Raw genomic sequence first — 12,322 nt, forward strand, 5'->3', positions numbered from 1 at the left:
AGAAGTCATCTCCAGTTGCCCAACTGGTTCCAGTTAGGATTTCCAGTTACCCAACTGGTTCCAGTTAGAAATCATTTCCAGTTGGAAGTCATTTCCAGTTACCCAACTGGTTCCAGTTAGGATTTCCAGTTACCCAACTGGTTCCAGTTAGAAATCATTTCCAGTTGGAAGTCATTTCCAGTTACCCAACTGGTTCCAGTTAGGATTTCCAGTTGCCCAACTGGTTCCAGTTAGGATTTCCAGTTACCCAACTGGTGCCAGTTAGAAATCATTTCCAGTTGGAAGTCATATCCATTTACCCAACTGGTTCCAGTTAGGATTTCCAGTTGCCCAATTGGTTCCAATTGGTTTCAACTGGAAATTGTTAAATTCCAGTTGAAACCAATTAAAACCAGTTGGAAATCTAACTGGTTTCAATTATAAAGACTGAAGTTTTAAATATATGTTAGTTTTTCTTGTTATAAACAAGATAAGGTATCTCATGTGGTCTTAATATATAATGCGAGCGCGAAGCGCGAGCTAAAATTCTTTGATATTTTATGTCCTTAGAACTGAAGATTCTGAGCAGTTCTTATAATCATGAAAAACAGATAAGTATCCAACTAAACAGTGCGAACGTGAAAAGGGACTCAATTAGGACTGTTTTAGTGATTAATGAAGAGGATATCAGCAATAAATAATGAGAGTGCGAAGCTCGAGCTCAAAATTTTTGATATTCCGACCTGGAAAATGGACTGTCTAAGCGCAATTTTTATTTAAATAAAGAACAAGCTGTGTGTCTCAAGCAATTAAATGCGAGTGCGAAGCATCTGAGCTTAATTCTTTGATATACTGACATGATAAAAGAGCATTTTGACAAATTTTGGAAAGAATTTCCAAAGAAGATAGGTATCTCACAAATCAAACAATGCGAGCGCGCAGCACGAGCTGAGAATTTTGATATAACAATTTGTGTAAATCAAACAAAATAATGAAAGCTTGATGTGCGAATATTGTGTGCAAATTTCAGAAGTGGATATAATAGGAAGTGTAATTTAATCCTCTTGAATGGGATTCATTACACAGGCAATGCGAGCGCGAAGCGCGAGCGAAATTTTTCATATAATGTCTTTACTTATAATGTTTTACAATTGTTTCCCTAACTTTTTTCTTCTTTCCTTTCGGGGTCGGGCCGGCCGTTATGAGACTGTTAGTTACACATCATGGGTATAATACCTCTTTCTTACTTTTCTGTTTTTCGTAGTTTCTATCAAGATAAAGAGTACACTTTATCTGTTAAAAAATAGGGGGGGCCTGGGCCGGCTCGGCCCCCTCCTGCATCCGCGCCTGTACAGGGTCATATACATGTGCCCCCTAGATATGCCACTGCTCAATTGTTTCAATATGGAAAATTATCTACGCCAGGGAAACCAAACTAGTGATGCACATTGCTATATTGATAATTTAATTTACCTATATGCAACATTGAGGATATACAGTACATGTATATTAATCCTGGATATTGATGCCATATTTCAAATTCTCATTTACTCTTCACTGGATTGTGTATTCCTTCATCAGGGAGTGTTTGTATGATCATGAAAGTCCATTAATTTGTAGAGTCTTAAAGTGATTGGTTACCATTGGTATGACTTAAAAAAAATCTGAGCTGGAAGGTCACACTTGTCACCTGTGTCTGTGATATGTTACAAAAATGAAGCCCAGAAAAAAATTGCGTTCGAAAATAATTATTTAGTGCTTCAAAAATTGAAATATAAAGTGACCAAAAACACCATCTTAATTTCATCCCATACACTTATGTGTACTATTAAGGTGTCTATAAGACGCCTATTTACAAAATCGGGGTTTGCCTTGTAGTTTAAGCTTTCCATTCTCAATAATGGTTGTTTTCAGGGTTTATTAGTTCTAATACATGCACTTGTACACATGTTTCATCTTGGTTTGAGAATTTTTTAAATCGGCTGCTCACAATGTTAAACAATACCTTTAACGTAGATCATACAGAGGGAGATCAGAGAGGTGGGGATCGTGCAAAAACACATCCCTCTTATAAACAAAAACCCCATGACATTAAACCTGTGACCTTAATACCCTAAAAAAATTGTTTATTCATTTATGTTTAGTTTTTGGTATAAACGGGTCCACATGGAAGATATAACTTTGTATGAATATCAGACATAAATTAATAATTTATTTAATCATTTTTATGCAATCGTTTAAAGATAAATCAACAATAAAAGTAAAATACAAATACTGTCAAATTTATTTTTAGGAATATTTATTTGCATTTTTCAAATTCTACACACACATGAATTTATGATTGTGGAAAGCATACTTCAAATAACAACATCAATAACAAAGTTTTATTGTCCTTGTAATAAACTGATCTTAAAACCAGTATAACTCAGCTAATTCCAAAGTACATATGCAAGACTCAAACTACTCATACGGTTCCTGGATGGGGGGGGGGGGAGTTCTCTTCCATTGAAGAGTGGACGGCTTCAGTGAAAATAGTCCTAAATAATGCACTCTCATTGAAGAACAGGCCACTTGGCCCAAATTTGCTCACTCTTATTAGGGATTTCATCAATCATTCTGACATAGCCTAAACCAGGATCCATTTCACTATGCACTGTGCATGTGGGTTTGGTTTGAAATATATGCAGGACTAGGTATTCCATTTCCAACTTATCGAGGTCACATAAAGGATTTTCTCTTCACAGGTGGGTCTTGCTACAGTCCATGCAAATTACATACCCTTTTCATGTTTTAGATGATTCGGGGTGTTTTCCCCATTTTTAAAGTTTTTTGCACATAATTTGCCGCATTCCGCTCCTATCCCTGAAAAATACCCCCTTTTCTGTTTGTTGGGGTTTTTATTTTCACAGATCCTTTCCACTGAATGGAAGTGACCCCCCCCATGGTTAGATCCATAGCCAGGGTGCAACATTTTAATTTGTATTTTCATGGCATACCTACTAAAATGATAAATAATTTACTGCTAACTCTATACAACATTCACATTATATTTGCCAAGAAATATGATTTTACAGTGAATGTGTCAGAACTCAAATTAAACATTAATTGGTTTTCCATAAAGATCATGATTTAATATTGCATTATTTTAAACAAAAAATTACAATAAATCTCTGACTTTTAGTGAAAGGGAAATGCCCATGATCCAATGGCAGGAATTCCACTGCGGGCTAGAGCTTGTAGTGCCCTTCAATATAAAGGGCTGTGGAGCTGACATTGGTGAGCACTCTAAGGTATATGGCATTGCTCTTTCTTGTTAAAATTTTGTACCAAATGTAAATAACCATATCTGATAGATAACGTGTCTGTTAAAACCCATGCTCAAACATATCTTTGGAACTAAATCTGGTTTCAGTTTATCAATGGACATATTGAATACCAGTACATTGTATAACTCATTCATGAATATTTGAATACAAATTGGAAAGACATGTAAATGAAAAGTGAAATTGGTCCCTAATATTGTCCCCATTGAAACCAATGAACACATTATCTCAAGTTCCATTTACTACATTCCAGTTGCCAATTTGGGTGTCTGTGAGGATCTCCAATCTGGATATATATATGAATATATATATTTATACATGAAAGTTGATCACTCCCCTTTTTAAATTATTGCATGAACAAAAAGGCCTTAAGGTAATAAAAACCATTGCTATGATATATACAGCAGTGAAAGACAAGAAAAAACAACAAAACAAATCTATTGCACACTTCTATAATACATGGTGACTGAATATTTCAGAACCTTAAATTGGTTTCATGTCACAAAACAAATATAACACTTATCAAATCTCAATATGAATACATGGTATGTACATGTATACAGGCAACAGGCGTCAATTTGGTGCATCAGAACTGGAGATCTTTTCATATATTTGGTAAATTATGCATAATTTATACAGGAAATCTGCGTAAACCATGGGTTCAACTGATGGTATTGGTCAAAACCACCTTTTTTTAATTCAGGCCATTGTGGACGGAGCAGTGACTTGCCACCTGAATTTTTCTCTTCATTTAAAAGTAAATGCAAATACATACTTTTGCATGTAGGAGGTTCACTTCCAACAAACACGAAAATGCACATTAATCTACAATGAACTCAATGTATATTCTGATGAATAAATTTGGATGGATGAAAGCAGATAATTGTGGGCAACAATACATGACTATGCGACTCTTCATTACTGCCGAACGCAATATAGGATATCAGACTGACAAACAAAATGAATTCCTAACATTAACAAAGGCTTCACAGTATTGCAGACAACATTTCAAGCAGTCCATGGTCATATAAACACAAATTTCATCCCAAATTGGTTTTGATTCACATTTTTTAATGAATTGTTCTTGGTTTCCTTAATTTTCTACTTTTTTCCTCAGGCAAAATGTTAACATCTTCAAGTGTTTAGTTTCTGGTCTATATTAACATTTACTCATGGATGCGTCCATACCTCTGAAGATTCAAGATATCTCCTTCCTTTCAAAATGAATGGTGCATTTTACCATGCAGTGATCAAACATGGAAACTTTATTCGAAATGGCAGCCATTTTCTTGGAAATGATTTTTTTACTTTGTTCTGTAGACATTTGTGATGTCGACTATATACAAGTGCTTGATAAAACATCTTAAATCTGATAGCACTACTCAATACAGTAGTACTGTATACATAGTAGTTTTTCACGTTGGTTTCATTTTCACAAATCAATTTTTTGAGAATTTCTGCTTGATACATGGCCATTTATGCAAAAAGAAACGCTACCGAAGTCTAAATTTACACCTTGGGCCTGTTGCATAAAACTTTTTAGTCTGAGAAAACTCTGGTAAAAACTGAAAATTAAGCCAGGTTAGTCTGATTTCTGCCATTGATTTTATAACAGGGCAAATTTTTTGAGAATTTCTGGTAAAAAACAACCCGAGTTTTCTCAGGTAAAAAGTTTTATGCAACGGGCCCCTTGTTTCAAACTTCCAAAGACAGTCTAGAACTGTGAGAATACTTGTATATAAAATATATGGGGTCTAAAGTATTTTGTTACATCCAAGCATACAATCATGATGCAATTTCCCCTCGGCAACTGATAAACCAAATTTCAACCATAATAACGTAAAATGGCACAATGTTTAAATATCTAAATTGAACATTTGAACTCTACTAACGTACACAAAGACTTTCAATATTTACAGTGAGTCCAATTCAAAACATAGATGAATAGCGAGGTAAAAAATGACATAAAAGGCTACTGAAAAGGCAAAAAAATGCATTTTTCTAATGCATAATAAATAGTAGAATTAGTTTAAGTTTGGAATGTTTATAAGTCAAGGTGATATTGAAAGACAAGAATTCACACAAGTAAGGCAATTGCCATTTTCTATTCAATAACTTAAGCACACATTTACAAAAGCACACTGAAATATGTTTTTACAAATCTAGTTGAAATACAATTTCCTATCTTTGAAGAAAATAAATAGTTGACAAGGTGAATAGATATAAAGGTATTGGGCAAGTCCATGGTAACTGTTGCATTCATAAAATCAAATGGTAATTTGGACAATATTTGGTAACTGCAGTGCAAGGCATCTTGTAAAAGGACTATGATAGTCTGCCATACAACACTGAAGACACATTTAGTTATAATATATTTCCATTATCATCAAAATGTGTACGTTTCTTCAAAAATTTATTTTCAGCATGAAAGAAAAATCAGACCAAGACATAAAATTGATGAAAGTCTCCATGCCAAACCTATGAACTACTGAGGGAATACATCAAACATCAAAGAGTGACAGTCTACAAGGAACATCACATTTTATTCTTGCAATCAAGCTCCTCTGATATCAAACTGATAAAATTCCCATCGATGGTGTCTCTCGGGATTCCTTCCTCAATCTAACACTGGTCATGGGGACAAAGTCGGTGCAATGCATCATGAGCCTCATGAACACCATTGTCGCGGGCAAATTCCAGAAGATTTCTCGCTTCCCTGTTTTAAAGATATAAGAAATATAGCCCAGTTAGGGACGAATCCATGCTAACAAGAAGTACAAGGAGACAAGTATTTGACCATAAAGTATTTTACAAAACAAAACAATGGAGATACTTCTTTTCCATTCTCGACTGCCCAAAAATTGTCAGATAAATGGTAGTGAAATTTCTTCAGCCAGGTACATGAATGCACTGTCAAGAATACAGGGCCCCTTCTTACAAAGAGTTACGGTCGATCCAATCAATCGTAATCTACGGATATTCATCAGTGTCATAATTTCTTTTACAGGAAATTTGTAAAATAACCTTTGTGAACAATGGAGAACACACCAAATTGTCAAGAAATCAATGAATTTATTGATATACATTCATATCTAGACATTTTTTTTAACAAACTAGCATATTTTATATGTTGACGTTGCTGGCCATCCATATTTACGATTGATTAGATCAATCACAACTCTTTGTAAGATGGGCCCATCAAAAACCAACATGAATACCATGGTATAAATGCATAAGAGCAGTGAATTAGCATGTTATCATACAAATGAGACAATATTACAAGACTACACTACTCAGATTATGGGAAAGGAATCTGACCAGATTTGAGTAGTTGAAGACTAAATGTGGTATTATCAAAGATGCTTGATCGTATCTGCTTAAGTGTAGTAAACACAGGTGCCCTACATTGTAGAAACAGTATCATAACGCTACAGGCCAATAAATTCAAGCAAATTGAGAAATGCTGTTCAGTTCTCTCATTTCAGAGTCCTATTTTGGTGATTAAACATTAATCATGTGAAAGTTTGAATAAAACATGCAATTCTCCATAAGGAGACATCTAGGTTTTAAAGTGGTTATATTTCATCAGTCCATCAGGCTCTGCAAAAAAATTGCTGGCCAGCAGTAAAAAAAAAACAAAAAATCAGCCTGACTTAATCCCCAGCAAAAACTTCTGTCTATCAAAGTTCTAAGATGAAGGAAAACCTACTGCTAGGTCCATGAACTTCAACTTACTCTTTACTTTTGACATCAGTTTTGTAACCGTGAAGATGACCTATGGCCAAGTTATGAGAAGCATGTGGATGACCCTTGTCCGCTGCAACCCTGTTAAAAGGATGTTGAATAAGATGACAATGTTTATATTTATCATGAAATATTTTATATAAATGAGGAAAGTTTTGTATCCATGCTATGAGCAGACAGGAATTTATTAGTAATTTTTCTGATCTTCTTTTGCTCTGACATATCTCTAGGTACATAATGATACATTTCCTGACAAATTGTTTGGCAGACACATCAGTATTTATAGCTTTTATAATTCTGTTTAAAAGTTTTGTTCATTTCTGTAAACATATTATTTTCTGCTGAACTACTACCAGAGCTTATTTTGTAGAATAAATGCATATATTACATGTATAGGAGAATGGATACCTGAACCATTCCATGGCCTTGTCTTCATCCTGTTTGGTGCCTTCACCCCAGAGTAATCTCTGACCCACCATGTGTGCCGCGTGAGCTTGCCCCATATGGGCGTAAGCATGCGTCACATGGAACTGCAGGTTGTCCATGTAGTAGTAGGAATAGTAGATGAAGCATGCTACCAAAACTACAGCCAGGATCTGGAAGGAAAAAAATGAAGAAAAAAGGTCAGTACAGAATTCTAACATGTTCATCAATTTAAGCTTAAAGGACAAGTCCACCCCAACAAAAACTTGATTTGAATAAAAAGAGAAAAATTCAACAAGAATAACACTGAAAATCTCATCAAAATCGGATGTAAAATAAGAAAGTTATGGCATTTTAAAGTTTCGCTTATTTTCAACAAAATAGTTATATGAACGAGCCAGTTACATCCAAATGAGAGAGTTGATGACATCACTCACTCACTATTTCTTTTGTAATTTATTATATGAAATATGAATTATTTTTATTTTCTCGTCATTGTCATGTGAAATGAAGTTTCATTCCTCACTGAACACATGTAATTCCATTATCTTAACATTTTGTGCTTCAGGCAAGGAGGTCCTAATCGTCAAATTCGTAAAAATTGAAATATTGTATAATTCAAACAATAAAAAACAAAAGAAATAGTGAGTGAGTGACATCATCGACTCTCTCATTTGGATGTAACTGGCTCGTTCATATAACTATTTTGTTGAAAATAAGCGAAACTTTGAAATGTCATAACTTTCTTATTTTACATCCGATTTTGATGAAATTTTCAGCATTGTGCTTGTCTGATTTTTCTCTATTGATTCAAATCAACATTTTTCTGGGGTGGACTTCACCTTTAAGTATGTGGGCCGCAGATATATTGTGATTGCGAATGCAATGTTTTCGAATCGGGAGCAACTTATCACATGTGAAGAAATAGATAGGGTTTTAAATTGATTGTAAGACTAATAGAGCTGTGGAAGAGTAAACTAACTTGGTTGCTTGTCGTTAGAGTTCATCTTAGATGCCTGGTAAGTTGAATAAGTTCATATTTTTTGCATCAATTATATTTACTTTTACACAAAAAATAAAAGAAGTTGTAAATCGGCGGTCCAATTTTTATGGACTCGACTTGATGGTCCATGATGTAGTGTAAGACCATCTGAGATATTCCTCAAAGGCACATCCACTTTGCATGCATTTCAATGTGAGTGCATGCTTAGTGTCAATAATTGATAGATATCTATGTTAGGAGAGTAAACTCATGTTAGTGAACTACTTTTATATAGGCCTAGATGCATCTAGCATCTCAAAATGACCCCCTCCCCCTTTGGCCCTTCAGACAGTACGGTATTAAGTCAAGTGATTGATTGTAATAAATCCGAATGCACACATCTACGTGTCAAAACGTAAATTAAAAGAAAGAGGATTTGCGTGCTGTCGCCAAGCGGAAGACAAAGAAATCAAGATGGCGACGTAAACACGGCCGTAAGCTCTTCCCATCTTTTCATAACATTTTTCTTGGTATTTTAATGAATTCTTCTTTAAAAATGAAATCAATATCGCAGAAATGTTGGAAATGAAATTGAACCCCATGTACATGTTTTAGGGCTAGATCTTTTAGAGGGAAAGTAGAAATCTTGGGGGCGAAAGTTTCAGGTTTTGTACCCGTACGTGGGTGAACATAGCTTGGCATCCCAGGCGTCAGTGGGGAGTAAGCCTACCGTACGTAGATTAGATTCTAGATGACTTTTACTCCCCAGATGCCTCCAGCGTATACTAATACTCAATAGGGCCTACAGGGTGAGTACAGGGACTCAAGTCAATGGCCATATGTTAAGATCGGATAAAACAGGGAAGTGAATTTGCACGACAGTCGAGATAAGTCACTGTTTTTGTTCCTTTTAACTTGATTTTTCCCTTTTTTTGGCAATTAATGCCAAGAGGGAATATCATTTAATTTAGCATTTTGGTCGCGTTAATTTTCAAATTTTTTATTCATTAAAATTATCAAAATTCAAAGACAAAAATTGAGCCCCAACAGGGGGATTTTGCATTGCAAGTCCACTAATGCCATGGTGGCTGCACGATAGCGAGCCGTCTGTGTACGAGGAGAAATTAAAAAAATGTTTAAAAAACTCGAAACAGACGGCTGCCAGCTGTCTAGCAATGCGCATACCGTACCTCCATCATTGTGGTGAGCCAAGTGTCGGGTTTCTTCCGGCGAGCCAGATACACCTTCCCCGCATAAGGCAATGATGGATCTTCTTCGGGTCCAGATTCGTCTGTGAAAGCATACTTTTCTTCTTCTCCCTTAAAATCTTGTTTTGGACCATCATCATCATTATACTGGTCAGCTACAAAAACATTCCTCGCCCTCAGACCGTCTTCAAATACCTGAGAAAACTCCGCCATCTCGACCAGAAAAAAATCTTTGGAGATGATGTCAACAAATAAAAGCAAAACGTCGATAATTTAAATGGTGTCGTAAACGTAAAATTTTCTAAAAATGAAAAAGAAGAGTCGAGATGTCAAATGCCACAACCATGACATCCCAATTTTTTCGCCGGGGACCAGTTAATCACATTTGAGATGAGAACGTTTTCAGAACACCGCCCCAGGCAGTCTTTATCCTCATTCAGCATACAGATTGGAGGGGTTTGCCCACCCCCCCCCAAAAAAAAAATATATATATATTATATATATACCATATATGACCTAGGAAAGAAAAAGATGTATGGGACGATCAAAGAAAAGAAAAAGGGAAGGGATAAAATTTAGAATTAGCCTATATCTGTCACAAAATTTCACTTCAAAGAGGTATTACACCAGTGTTGCAACTTTGGGGGCATGCAAGCAGTGACACCTAGCTAGCTGGTATATATAGTGGCATAATTTAATGAGCAAAAAATTTTAGGGGGTACATTTGGCAAAATTAAAAAATCTGAAGTGCAAATTTTGGTTCTCAGATGAGAATAATGATTATACCATATGCAGCTGACTGGAGAGCAAAACAAACACAAACCCCAATATGCTAATTAATGTTTATAAATATCATCAAGCAGTAGTACAATGTAAGGTGAAGAAACTTGACAAAACAGGGGCTGCGAACAGTTTTGAAAGTGGGGGGGGGGGGGGCTGACAATGCAAAAAATCACAATCAGATTTGTCTACATGCACAGTTTGGGGAAAAAAGTGGGGATGGGGGGCTGCCACCCAGAACCCCCCCCCCCCCCATTTCCATGGCCCCTGTAGTTGACTAGAGTGAATCAATAAGCAATAAATTATTTTGTTGACAGTCTAGCTGCCTTGTAACATTGATACCCCTCATCTCATCTCATTGCTGCTAAGACTCCTTGACCCATTCTGTTCCAATTAGTCATCACGTCTTAACTGGTTTACAGTCCCTTTAATAAATTCACCTAGCTCCCAAAATAATACTCTCCTCTCTCCCAGAAAGTTTCATCATCATCATCATTATCATCACCATCATCACCACCATAATCATTATCATCTTCAGCATCATCATCATCCCCATCATCATCCACCTCCTCCTCATCGTCATCACCATCATCCTCATCCTTATCATCATCATCATCATCACAAGAATAAAAAAATGATAATATATGATTTGTATAGTGCACGTATCCACCTTGCTAGGTGCTCAAGGGGCTCCTACAATAATAATAATGATAATAAGTATTTTGTACAACTCAAATTTGTCTTAAATCAATTTGTCTTGTTTGTTTGTTTTGCTTGATCTTTGTTCATGTATGGCTATTATCTTATTATATTCTAGTGGAGAGCAATTTTTTTTGTAATTATAGTGTTGTGAAGACAAAATCTTTTTTGGACTAGCCACAGGCTGAATCGTAAACCTTAGACGTTTCAGACACAGATACAGGGAATGGGGGTGTGGAAGGTGTGGCAAACCAATGATCCTCTTTTTCGCTTTGTTTTCTGGAGTCCAAACACGGTCATTTGTGAGTAATTACCTTTTTTTAGTCATCTCTTGATGCTTGTAAAACGTTTTGGAACAGAATGCACCCCCTTTAAAGTCCTGGATCTGTGTCTTATTCTTTTTATCTAAAATTCTTTCTTTACCAGAGGATGTCTCTCCCATATTCTAAAAGTGTTACCAATATTCAAGACTCCTGTAAAATGTCTAAAGGCTCATAATTTAGATTATTTATTCAATATGGTCATTCAAACTGACCTATAAACTGTATCTCCAGTAACATGGAGAATAAATTTACAATGTACTAGTATATCACAGGTGTTCATGATCACTGATAACCTTTTAAAACTTATGTTACCAATAAGCTTTATACATGTAGTTGTGAACAACATTTCTTCAATGTCAACTACAGCCATAGCAGGAAGGCTCTAAGGACAATATGTAATAGCTATAGCAAGATATGAGTGCTCAAAGTTGTTGAATAGGCCCATGCCAAGCCTTTAGGAATAAAAATCTTGTATATTACTGAGCTTGAATATATAAACAGCCAAAAAAGTGGTAGAAGAAATTTGTGAATAACCAACATGTATTTGAATGACTGAACTACATGTAGCATGAACAGACGATATCTCTGCTTTAATGGTAGACTTATCAAGCTCGTACGGCCCCAGTTAAACGAACTATATATCAAATGAAATTTATTCATCAAGTTTCATCGCAACTGTGTGCAACCTACACTCACATAATTCAAAGATAATAATGAATACTTTATTCTTATTTGGACCATTCAGTTCATGAAGGATTTTTGTCTCTTGTCAAGCAACCTTAAGATGCCATAGCATGCTAATATGGCATCTACTGGTTATTTCAAACTTAATCACTCAGTTGACCAATAGTTTATCACAAA

The 12,322-nt window shown here is 35.6% G+C and overlaps 1 protein-coding gene across 1 annotated transcript; it reads right to left on the minus strand.

Annotated features, from left to right (window-relative positions):
- Nucleotides 1-2,271: 2,271 nt before the first annotated feature.
- On the minus strand, nt 2,272-9,923 carry LOC121407919. Its single transcript, XM_041599163.1, has 4 exons — nt 9,642-9,923; nt 7,455-7,642; nt 7,038-7,127; nt 2,272-6,018 (listed from the first exon to the last, which is right to left on the minus strand). Exons 1-4 carry the CDS (start codon nt 9,870-9,872, stop codon nt 5,925-5,927), a joined length of 603 nt encoding a protein of 200 aa, XP_041455097.1. The 5' UTR covers nt 9,873-9,923; the 3' UTR covers nt 2,272-5,924.
- Nucleotides 9,924-12,322: the final 2,399 nt, after the last annotated feature.

Source organism: Lytechinus variegatus, chromosome 2 (assembly GCF_018143015.1).
Source record: "Lytechinus variegatus isolate NC3 chromosome 2, Lvar_3.0, whole genome shotgun sequence".
NCBI classification, from domain to species: Eukaryota; Metazoa; Echinodermata; class Echinoidea; order Temnopleuroida; family Toxopneustidae; genus Lytechinus; species Lytechinus variegatus.